Consider the following 11746-nt stretch of genomic DNA (forward strand, 5'->3'; position numbering starts at 1 on the left):
GATGTTCTTCTATTATTCATGCTTGATTTTAGTTCATAATCAAGTTCTTTAACTATGTTTTTCATAGAACATCTTACAATTTCCGTGAGCAATTATGCTTCAGTCTGTTTTTCCAGTTTTCACTGCACGCACGCCTACAATTTGAGATTTTTCATGACTCACTATTTGGTCCAAATTTTAATTTGAATTTTTCCTCATTTCGCTAACATCCAAACGAAAAATACAAAAAAAGAATCTTTCAAAAATGTTGAGTACAAAACAAATGAAAAATCAGCGAAGTTGAGGCAAATTTTCACGTTTTCTGGCACAGTGGTCTCGCAAAATTCTCTGTTTTACTGCTGTTTTGTGCGTTTTGTGGTGCTTTTAAGTGCTCTCTGTTATTCTAATTGATTTCTTGATTGTGTACTCTATATTGGCTTGAGTTTGCCTTCAATAGAAGTGGAATTTATTCCCTCATTTTGGCACAAAATTGTAATGAGTACAGTGGCTGTTTTTGAGCACTTTTTCTTCTCTGTTTTCAGTTCTTTTTTCATCTATTCTAGTGTATTTCTAGGTTCCTTTTTGTGGTGCTTGCCTTTCTTTCCAGCTTTTAATTTCTTGCTTGTCACTTCTTGAATCTCCTTCTAGTCATGTTTCATTTCAATTCTCTTTTGGTTTAGCATTTCTAATTAGCTTTTCTTGCTTTCTCCTTTGTTTGGGTTTATATACTTGACTCTTGATTATTGGTTGTGATTGATGATGCTATGAAGTTTAGAATGATTTCTATGATTTGGTAGCATCTTAGGTGGTGGATATTGAAGTAGAAATTTAGCTTGTGTGCTTATCCTTTTCCTCACCTATTGACAGTTTTGGACCTATTCATTTAAGAGTGTGTGTGTGTGTGTATGTGCTAACTCCATTACTTGGTATAGTTTTCTTGTTGTTTTGTTTTTTTTTTTTTTTGGTGCAGGTTTGGTGGCTGTTTTGGCCTTAAAACTAAGACTATAGTTGTTGTTTTGAACTTCATTTTGGTGGCTTAAGGTGCTTACAAGTGCCTTACTTGGTGGTGGTCTTTGTTCAAATCAAAAGAAGGCTACAAGCCAAGCTCTTGGCTCTTGATTTTGTGCAAATTGGCAGCACTTTGGCAGCACATTTGGAGTTGAATTGTTTCTTATTTTTGGCTTTATTTCTTTGTACTTTGTACTTCTTTTTGGCACATCTTATTTGGTACCATTTTAAAGCCTCCTTGATTGTGAAATTGCATCTTTTGAGCATCAAAATTTGGGATATTAAGTGGCTTGAGGTTGCTTCATTTTGAGTACCAAATTAGTGAACCAAAATTGCTTTCAAGTTCTCAATTGTATCCATGGTTTACTTAGGTATCTTGGGGAACCAAAGGTGCTCAATCCCATCTCCTAAGTCGAACCTTTTTCATATTATAGTGCAACATTTTAGTAAGTGAGTGTGTTGAAAGTTATAAGTGCTTTCTCACCTTGCTTTTAGGCCGTATAATTAGACGATTAGTGTTACATGTACAAATGGGCTTGGCCCACTAAGAGTCTCCCTTAGGCCATGACTTCCTCATGGATCATGCATCCCATGGAGCCAAGTCCACACTCCACCCATGCGCCTCCTTCATCCAAGGGCTAAGAGAATGTCTTCTTTTCCAAGTCTTCATCCAAAGGCTAGGAAGATGCCTCCTTCTCCAAGCCACCATCCAAGGGTGATGATTGAAGCTTCTCCTCCAAGCTTGATCTAAGGGCCAAGAATTACTCTAGCTTTTACGCTCACATATAAAAGCCAAAAGTAAACCATTTATACATTTTAACTCTTGAAATTTCTAATAGAATGTTTGTGTTGAGATCACTCCACTCTTCTATTATTTTGAGAGCATACATGGCTAACCTTCTCCTTCATCTCCTCTAGCCACCTTCCATACCATAGCTCCACTTCTATTCTTCATCTTCACCAAAAACCTTCATTGCCGAGAGCTCTTCTTTCTCTTATCTTCATTTTCGCTACATTTCATCTACTTCTTAGTGTCTTCCATGGATCTCCTTCCTTTCTTACACCAAGGACGTCCATCAGTTGTAGTCATTGGAAATAACTTCAAAGTATTAAAAGATGAAAGCAAATGCATGTCGTGTTGTCACATTGACAAGGAAAGTATCCATAAATTCAATCCCCACAAAAGATGTTGTTCTCAGACTTTTGTGCTCTTACTTCAATTCACAAAAAGAGGGGTACATTTGCCAATATATTGTTTAACTCAAATTCAGTTGATAAAGCACTACAACAAAATTATTATTTAGTGAGGGTTTATTTAAGGAGGTTATGAAAACCTCCTATAAATTAACATTATTTAATATGCTTGTGTTAGGTTGTCTAAATGTTAAAGTTAGTGGAGGTTTTAATTGTTTTTGGAAGAGGTCTATGACCTCCACAAATTATTCTATATTTTTTTCATGTTTCCCTCCTGGGCTTTACACTGTCCACTCACTTTGTGGTTTCCCTAAATTCACAAACCCTGCATTCATTTTTGTTTTAGATTCTCAGTGCTCGTCATTTCCCAATGCTCTCAATTGAACTCCCTATCTCGTTTTGGAGTCATCAAATCAGCATCCAGTGGTCGTCATCGCTCGTCGGTATTCAATGCTTGTCATCGTTGGTCGGCGTTCAGTGCTCGTCATCGCTCATCGGCGTTTAGTGAAATCATCTTCGTCATCGCTCATCGTCATTTACAAATTCTCAATGCTTTTTGTTTTCGGATCGTCACTTCATAATTTTGTGCAATGCCACATTTCCTTACATTGGATTACATAGGAAGTTGTTTGCTCTTTTTATTTTGATTGCAAAAGCTTCAATCACTCTGTCGATTGCACCACGACAAAATGTTAGGTTATCAAAGAGCTTTATTCTCTGATATGCTTAAATTTATCACAAAAAAAATTTTAAGGAGCTTCTGATTTTGCAGTTAGTATGCAAACATTTTGGTTTTGTTGTAAAATTATAAATTAGGTTACCAAGTTAATAACTCAATTTGAAGTTAGGAAAAGTCATGAGTCATGATCGGTCACCTTATATTAATTCAAGGCACATGTTTGGGCTGTTTCTATTAAAAGGGAATACGCATTCTACCACGATCCCATTGCCCTTGTCTTATTTGGTCTCAATGCTCAAATTTGGTACTACTCAAATATTTTCCTAAACCAATCACTTATATTGTTTCATCCTTACAGGGGGAACCTCAAGATTCTGACATATCTTTGCAAACAGGTTTGGAACTTGGAACAAAAAACTGTATTGTTGTTTGGTGTGTGCTTTGTAGTGCATTAGTGAGGCTTATGGAGGTGAGTTTTGAGCAATGAATGCCTTTAAATCCCTTTATGCACACACGCATTGGGTGTATAAAAATGAGTACAAATTTCTCTTATGTTTGTATGTCATTCATTGTTAACCTTATTTTCATTTTTAATTGCATTTAGATCTTTACCATATAATCTCCCTTTATCAACCTCATTTCTTTGAACCTGAATCCAGGCCAAAATTGTTATTCTAGGACATTTATATTTTTGTTAAGGTTTTTTCTTATGAAATTTACAAGGTTAACTATTAATTATCTATCATAAATTTCCTATAACACCATTAATGCAGAGTCCATTTCTGAATAATACTTTTTTGTTAACTTTCCTTAAGTATTTGTGGTATTCCCTCCAATCTGAGTTAAACTTTGAATTCAACAATGCATATAATAAACTTGTGTTAATTTATTTGATAATAAGTTTGGTGCATCCTTGGCAGGTGAAGAAGAAATTAGAGTTGTTGAAAGCATTAAATGAGTATAATGTAGGAGATAAGGTGGTGTTTATGGTTCAAAGGGTAGTGAAAAGTTGGAGTTGCCTATGGTACTCGAGGAACAAAGTTCTTGAAATGTCAATTGTACTGAGAAAGGAGTTGATCTTTCAGGTTAGGTTGATTACTTTTAGTTACTTCCTATATTTGAATGCTCATCATTGGCATCAACTTCTTTCATTGTATGATGATATTTCTTCTTTTAACTAAAGCATGCATAGTTTTGATTAGCAAATGCTTCTTATAGTTGATGGAACATCTATGTGACGCCTGCCTCTAAACTTTGATCTATGCTTTAGCCACTAAGAAAACTTAATTTATGCCATCATCCTTGTTAATGTCTCAGAAAGTTGGAAGTATTAGCCATGGTTGTGTATGAGAACTGAAACAGAAATGAAGTTAAAGAACTATAATTGATGGGTTTTCCTACATGAATTACTGGAAAGAAATGTTGACAAAGAAATACTAGGAACATCCAAACATTGAATTGATGAGTTATTTATACATTCTTGTATTACGTGGTTGTAAGACTTGGCATGCCTAAACTATAATTATTTGGATTTGGGGCATGCCTAAAGCTTCTACACGACACTAGGTGGCAATAAAATTTGTTTTGGGTAATTTTTTTATTTGGATTCATTTATGTTGGTTAATCATTAATTTTATATATATATATATATATATATATATATATATATATATATATATATATGTATGTATGTGTGTGTGTGTGTGTACATATATATAATATGATTAATGTTCATTCACAAAACATGTTAAGCTTATAATGCTTAATTAGCTCATGTTCAAAATATTTCAATAGTAAATAATTTTATTGTAAGGTCTATCTTAGTTTTGCTCATAATTTTCACATATATTATTATTTTCCTCCCAATAATTTCTTAGGATGTACCCCTAGTTGGCTGCAGGTGAAGTGAATGTTTGCTTGCCAAGTATCGTGATGTTTTCTCCAAAGGTGCCAAAGTTGTCCAAATTAGAGTATGTAACTAGTTTTTGCTCTTACTTGGATGCAAAAGTGAAATAGAGAAGGAAACCATGTTTGTTGCATTTTCAGACCCACAAAATCAAGAAGTTCGTGATTATATTTTTACTTTGCCTAAAGGGAGGGGAACCAAGCTTGCCCTTAGTGCAAAACCAGATAAGTGCCTAAGGGTAAATCTTCAACCAATTTTTACTTTCATGTCTTTGTTATATTACTTTCATGCCCTTATATATATATATATATATATATATATATATTTAAGATTACTTAATAATGCAACTCAATATGCATCAATTGCTATCACATCCTTTCTTTGTGTTTGGTTTAAGAATTTTTATTTGAAATTGTTAACAGAATGGAGGAAGAAAGACAACCATTGTGGAGGAAGTTGCCAATTAGTCCAATCACGATCAGTCCTGGAATGATTCAAGTGAGTACTATTTTGGTCTGAATTCTATGTTGGTCAAAATGTTGTATATTTTTGTGATTGAACCAGCAAAATGTCGTATATTGTGGTTTGAAATCTACCTGGTGGTACTTCAACAACCTATATTTTCACTTTTTTGTTCCCTATTCTTTATGATTGAACCAGCACTTCTCTTTTCAGGTTTCAAAGTCTTATGTTGGAGTTGCTTTAAAGGTTTTAAATTTTGAAATATATCACAAAGAACTTACAGAAATGAAGGAACACAAAGGGATCAAGAGTTTTATCTTTATTTGAGTAGCTTTAAACTCTAAACTAAGAGTTTTAATAGTTAGAACATTATGTATCTTCTTTTTTCAACATTATGTATTTTCTTTATGTATATTTACATTGTAATTGTTAATACTTTATCAAATCATAAATAAAAATAATTTTGGTTATTTTTTTTGTACTTTACGAATTTATATATTTTGTTTATTTTTTATAATAAAAATAATTTCATTAAATTAATAAATTATAAATGCAGGGAGGTAATTACAAATAGAGGAGGTTTCAAACCTCCACAGAACAATAGTCACTAATAGAAGAGGTTAAAAACCTACATAAAACAACATCCACAATATAACTCGGATACCAGGGGTCATTCAAAACCTCTGCAAATAGTTTGTGACGACTCTAATTGTGGAGGTTTATAAAACCCCCGCAAATTAATTTGCGGAGCGTGAAAACCCCCATAGGTTTAGAAAAAAACCTCCACTAAATAATATTTTTTTGTAGTGAAGGAGGAGTACTTATTTAAATGTTTTTGCATTCATCGACAAATTCTAGAAATTATAAATTTTTTGTGAGTTTTATATCTCAGTTAGTGATAATTTTATGTGACATCCCAATTTAATAGAATAATTTTAGAAAATAAAGCATCACATAATTATAATTAATCACGAGCACGAGGCATAAAATATATATGAGTGCTATTACAGTATACCAAACGGAAGGTTAAGACACAGAACAATGTCAATAACCAAACTAAAAAGCACAACAATTTATCATAAGATTTGCTCACAGAGCAAAGAATTTCAAATAAAACAATACTATAAAAGGAGCTCATTAGTGAGCCTAAAACCAACGTGTGGTCCAACATGAATGCTGCATATCCATCATCTTGACGACCACCAGGGGTTTCTGAGTCTGCTCACACCAAATAATTGGTGATCATTGCAAAAAGGAAAAATTAAATAGTAAACAAACACCAAATAGAAAACAGTAAGCTAGAAAGAAATAATTTTCAACATAAAAATATGCACGCAATTTATTAAACCATTTTATAAGCAGGCAAACAGTAGGCACTCAATCATGTGATAGCAAACAATAGGACTCTATGACTCAATTATCTGAATACATATAATAAGATCAGATTCACTGGATCCTTGCACTTGTGGTGGCCTCTACTGTTCTACAAAGCCAATTTTAATGGGTTTCATCCTACCATGCACAAGGTTAGCCCATGATCATCTAAGGTCATTATCCTGCCAAAGACTAGGACCTCCTTCTAGTCTCACCATTCGAATCAGTAAGCTCTATGTGAGACTAATTGATTCTTAGAGTTTTAGGATGCAACCTTACTTGAATCCTTAACTAATTATATACACTACAACACCACCTTGAGGTCTCTCCAAGATGTTCATGGAATTACGTCTAACTTATGCCACATCCATGTTCCCACACCAAAACCTCATGTTATTTCAAAGTATTATCACCTCATGCCATCCATATGAAAAACAATTCCAAGTATCACACCATACAAGCTCCACATTATTTATCATGCCATTAATGAGTAAAATAACCAACGATAACAGAGAACAATTAATAAAACACATTCCTGCACCCATCTCGCTCAAGCTATAAGCCCTCGTTCAAGCGACAAAGTGTTCTCTCTTGAGTGAGAGCTCAAATAGTTAGCGCTGTAGGTTTCTGCGAGTTCTCGCTTAAGCGAGACCTTCTCGCCTGAGCAAGATTACTCATCGCTCAAAATAAAAGCTCACCACTTGACCAACAATGTGAATAGAAACCAGAAGTGGACTTCTGCTACTCTCGCTTAGGAGTGACTTGCTCGCCTTGGCGAGAATACCATGTTTATCCATTATTCACGCATGCAAGGCAGAAAAATAGTACAAAGCAACATCCAGAAGCACAAGTAAGATGTTTTCACACAACCACCAACCTCATTCAAGCATCAAGAATGTGAACCGGACCAAAAACAAGAAAAATAACTTAGAAATGTGCAAAACCCTAGCTTCCCTTACCTGGACATATGCTAGCCAAACAAAACAGGAACCCAAGAAAGAGCACTAAGACCTAGAGCTGATTACAAAGTTGAAACAGAACATAAGGTCGAGAATGAGGTTCTAAAGAGAACTCATGCTAGAACCCAGAGCACCTGAACTAGAATAAAAAAAGAAAGTTGAGGGTCAACTTATGTGGAAGAAAAAAAGCTCAGCTAGCTTGGAGAAGAATGTGACTTAAGCCCTAACTTCTATTTCAGTAGAGGGAGAAGAGAGGTGAATTATCTTGGAAAAATGAAACAAACAAGGAAGTAAGTTGTTGGGAGAGGTTTAGGAGGAAGTAAGTGAACTGCCCTTGAATCTATCTAAGAAGGTCATATCTAAAACGTTTAAACAAAAGAAATGGGTCTTACACTTTTCATGGTTCTGTTATTTTGATAGACTCTTAATTAATATTTAATGTACATAATATAGTTGTTTTATAATGTATATTGTTACGGTGTGGTATATAAAAAAATTCTTGATGCAAATTTTACTATTTATATTATGGTCATCATTTTTAAAAATAACTTTGAATAAATAGATAATTTAATTATTTATTATAAAATTATAACAAAATAATTAATAATTGAAAGTCTAAGAAACATATTTTAAAAAAAATTGGTTTAAATTTTTAATAAATGTTAAATGATAATAATATATTTTTTTTGACGCTTTTTAATTATTAGAATACGATAAAAAAAAAGATAAAATAAGAATAGATATTGCGGTGATTTTTTAATTTTTATAATTTTCTTTATAAAAAATATCAACTATTAAAATATTTCTGTTAGAAATCGCTTTTAACATACATAATTTTAACGATTATTTTAACTGTTATTAAATTTATCTGTGACACCGCTATTTACAATTTTAATATCATAAATATCATATTTTTCTAATAAATATTGACTAAGTGTGTAATTTAAAAGAGATTATAGACGTTTATAAATACGAAGTAGAAATTTAACCTACACCATCACAGATTATGGATAGAACAACTTCATTTAAATTCATTTTTAATAAGTTACATAAAGTGATGAAAAGAAGTTAAAAAGAGTTTAGGAGAGTCTCAGTAGCTTCAATTATTGAGCTCTATACGAACTCTTTTGACACACACCACTGATATAATTGACATGCAGAACACGAGGATAGACCAAAGTAAAATGTCTCAAATTTAATTTTTGTTTCATATAGCTTCAACAGTGATGCTATATTCTCATGACTTCCACGTAGGACTTTCCATCAAGTTTTCGGGAAAATAGACCCTTGAAGTAGTCCTTCACTCCAATGCTTCTGAATCGCGGTGGTGTTTCTTCACTGATCAAGCTTGATGCAGGACCCACAACACCATCTTCATGTGGAGCATAGAATGTTGCAATTGAGAGTCTTTCTTTTTCTGCATTTACTGTTGCCCGATGCTCGATGCTTTTGTAGTTTCCGTTCGTTATAATCTATCCCTCAACCATGTGGAAAACATGCAAAATCAAGTGAGTTTGGCATTTCATGATCATTTGACTTGGTCAAGTTTGTATTTTAATACATTGTATTGTCTCTGTTATGCAGATTTTTCAAGGAAATAGATCCAGATGTTTCATCTCCAATCATGAACTAGCTATGAAAAAGTGAATTTAATTTTAATTTATCTTCATAAAATCTTGATATGAGTGATCTGATGTAACATGACCGCTAAAAAAAACTTTAATTAAAAGACATTGACCTTATATTAAAAACTAAATTTAATTTTAGTTTATCTTTATAAATCCTTAATTACTTAGATAAGAGTTGTTTTTATTTATATATTTTAAATTAGTTTTTAATTATATTAAGTAAAGAGAAAAAAAATTAGAATAACAATCAATTTTAAAAACTAAAAGTAATTAGTTATTGACTAATTTAACTACTAATTTATAAATTATAAATTATTATCTTTAAAATAGTGATTTTATAAATAAAAAATTATAATTAGTAATAACTAAAATTTTTACTATAAAAAAATAAATGTCAAAATTTCGATAATTAATATTAATGACGAATTTAAACTTTAATTAAATAATTATTATAATTTTTATTTATAATAATAGTTATTTTAGAGAACAATAAGTTTTAATTTATAAATTAGTATTTAAATTAGTTACGTGATATTTTGTTTTTAAAATTGATTAACATTTAATGATTTTTTATAGCAAAATCACTTTAAAATAAAATCACTTTAAAAATTTAATTTTTTGTTTGTTTTTCCATCACTATAGAATAAAAAAATGACTTTATTGGCACCCACTAAAAAGAAGATAATGTACATTGAAATAAAAATTGAGGAAGAAAATATTATGATGTCATACAATAAATGAAAAATGTTGGTAATATAAAAAAATAAAAATGATTCTAGCATAAATGAAACATTACCTTTTTTTTAATCCTGACCTTAAACAACCACAAAGAAAACAAAAAGTTAACTCTACAATATATAAATTATAAAGAAAAATTCTTCTTAAACCAATTTATATACACATATATATTTATATATTAAGTTGCAAGATATATGAAATGACAAATAAATTAATTAATATTACCTCTAATATGTCCCCAACATTTACAATGAATGCATGAGGCAGGGGTTTCACTGGAACCCACAAGCCATCTTTTCTTATCTGCAACCCTTCTACTTCATTCACTTGTAAGAGAATAGTAAGTCCAATTCCATCTGAATGAGGGGTAAGTCCAATAACCTTATCTGGTTCAGGGCATGGAGGGTAGTAATTCATCCTCATCAATTGTATTCCATCTTCAAACAATTCCTTTATTTCCTTTTCTTCAATTTTCAAAGCTTTTCCCATATGACCAATAATATTTAAGGCCAGATCTTTCATTTCCTGTGAGTAAATTTCTAGAGTGTCTCTGCAACATAGATCTCACATAAGATCAAAATATAGTGGGATTATAAGGTTAACTTTAGTATAAAAGTTAGAAAAGAGACAGAAATGACGTGGATTCAACTATTTATATATTTAAACTATATAAAATTGGTTTAAAGTATTTAAACTTTTACTGTTAAAAGAAAAATTAAATATTGTAGTATCGAATTATTCTTAAAAAATTTATAACGTTAACTGGTTAGAGAGAAAGAACCTGAAAGGGAGAGGGAGCTTTGGAAATAAATGGGGCATTCTTAAGTGTTTTGGAAGGGTTGTCATGTAATAAAGGTCAGCCCAATCAAGTTCTTGGTCTTCACTCACAACAAATGCTTGTCCAAAACCTTCCATATGCTCTGAACTCTGCCAAAACTTTTTCTTCTCTGACATTGGAAGGTTGAAAAATTCTTGAATTTCCAGCTTTACTTTCTCCACCAAAGAAATACTAACCCCATGATTTACCAGCTAAACAAATTAAAAAATTTACATTAATTAATAAATCAAAATTATCTATAAATACAGTATTACTAATGCTTAACTTTATTTCAGTATATACATTAGTTTATTATAAATGACATAACAGCAGTGATAAAAGTCTATCAATACAACTACATATTTTAGATTTCAGTTGTCAAATAGTATAGAATGCAGAAAGTTTTAAGAATTAGTTTCAGTGATAAACAAACAAAAGAGACCTGGAAGAATCCCCAATCTTTGCAAGCAAGATGAAGCTTTTCAAGTTCTGAAGCTTTAGATTCAGCAGAAAGCAAGTTGTGCATGTCAATAACTGGGATCTGAAGACCATGAGCTTCTTGAGATACGAGGAGCATGTCTTCATGATGAGGTTGAATGTATCTGCGTGGAACAGCAGACAAATTCTGTTTAGCTAACTCTTGAACTGATGGTACCAGAATTGAAGTTCCAGAAGGGTTCTTCCTAGTATCTTCCATGGCTAAAGTGTTTGTGTTTGGTTCTTCTTAATATGGCAAAAATTCACTCTTCTGTTTTCTCCCACATACCTATTCTGTTTTCTCAAACTGGAAAGTGTTTTATAATCATAATTTGAGAAAACAAAAATAATATATATATATATATATATATATATATATATATATATATATTTAATTTGAACTAGAAGTTGACAAGTTTGAGAGTAGTTAATGTTGAAATACAAAATAAAGTGATGTTAAATACCATAGACTTTTCAACATGTAGAGATTTCATTTGAATGGTATTTTTATATTGCTAATATATA

General features: G+C 31.7%; 1 protein-coding gene and 1 long non-coding RNA gene across 3 annotated transcripts; one reads left to right on the forward strand and one right to left on the reverse strand.

Moving 5' to 3' along the window:
* The first annotated feature begins 4925 nt into the window (after positions 1 to 4925).
* LOC114183213 lies at positions 4926 to 5523 on the forward strand. Its single transcript, XR_003604309.1, has 3 exons — positions 4926 to 5004; positions 5189 to 5264; positions 5442 to 5523. It is a non-coding gene; the product is annotated as an uncharacterized LOC114183213 (long non-coding RNA).
* Positions 5524 to 8629: 3106 nt separating this feature from the next.
* On the reverse strand, positions 8630 to 11530 carry LOC114184170 (protein SRG1-like). Of its 2 annotated transcripts, XM_028071435.1 has the most exons (5): positions 11187 to 11530; positions 10709 to 10956; positions 10153 to 10477; positions 9986 to 10003; positions 8630 to 9033 (listed from the first exon to the last, which is right to left on the reverse strand). In XM_028071435.1, the coding sequence occupies exons 1-5, from the start codon at positions 11439 to 11441 to the stop codon at positions 8791 to 8793; spliced, it is 1089 nt and encodes a 362-aa protein (XP_027927236.1). In that variant the 5' UTR covers positions 11442 to 11530; the 3' UTR covers positions 8630 to 8790. The 2 variants fall into 2 exon arrangements, with proteins under 2 accessions (XP_027927236.1, XP_027927237.1); XM_028071436.1 differs by lacking the exon at positions 9986 to 10003 and having other exon boundaries at positions 8634 to 9033; positions 11187 to 11526.
* Positions 11531 to 11746: the final 216 nt, after the last annotated feature.

This window comes from Vigna unguiculata, chromosome 5, assembly GCF_004118075.2.
Source record: "Vigna unguiculata cultivar IT97K-499-35 chromosome 5, ASM411807v1, whole genome shotgun sequence".
Taxonomy (NCBI): Eukaryota; Viridiplantae; Streptophyta; class Magnoliopsida; order Fabales; family Fabaceae; genus Vigna; species Vigna unguiculata.

Coding starts and splice junctions, on each gene's coding strand:
- LOC114184170 (XM_028071435.1), bottom strand. CDS start 11,441: ATGGAAGATACTAGGAAGAACCCTTCTGGAACTTCAATTCTGGTACCA. Junction 10,957..11,186: donor AAGATTGGGGATTCTTCCAG/GTCTCTTTTGTT, acceptor TAATTTGTTTAG/CTGGTAAATCATGGGGTTAG. Junction 10,478..10,708: donor AAGCTCCCTCTCCCTTTCAG/GTTCTTTCTCTC, acceptor TCTATGTTGCAG/AGACACTCTAGAAATTTACT.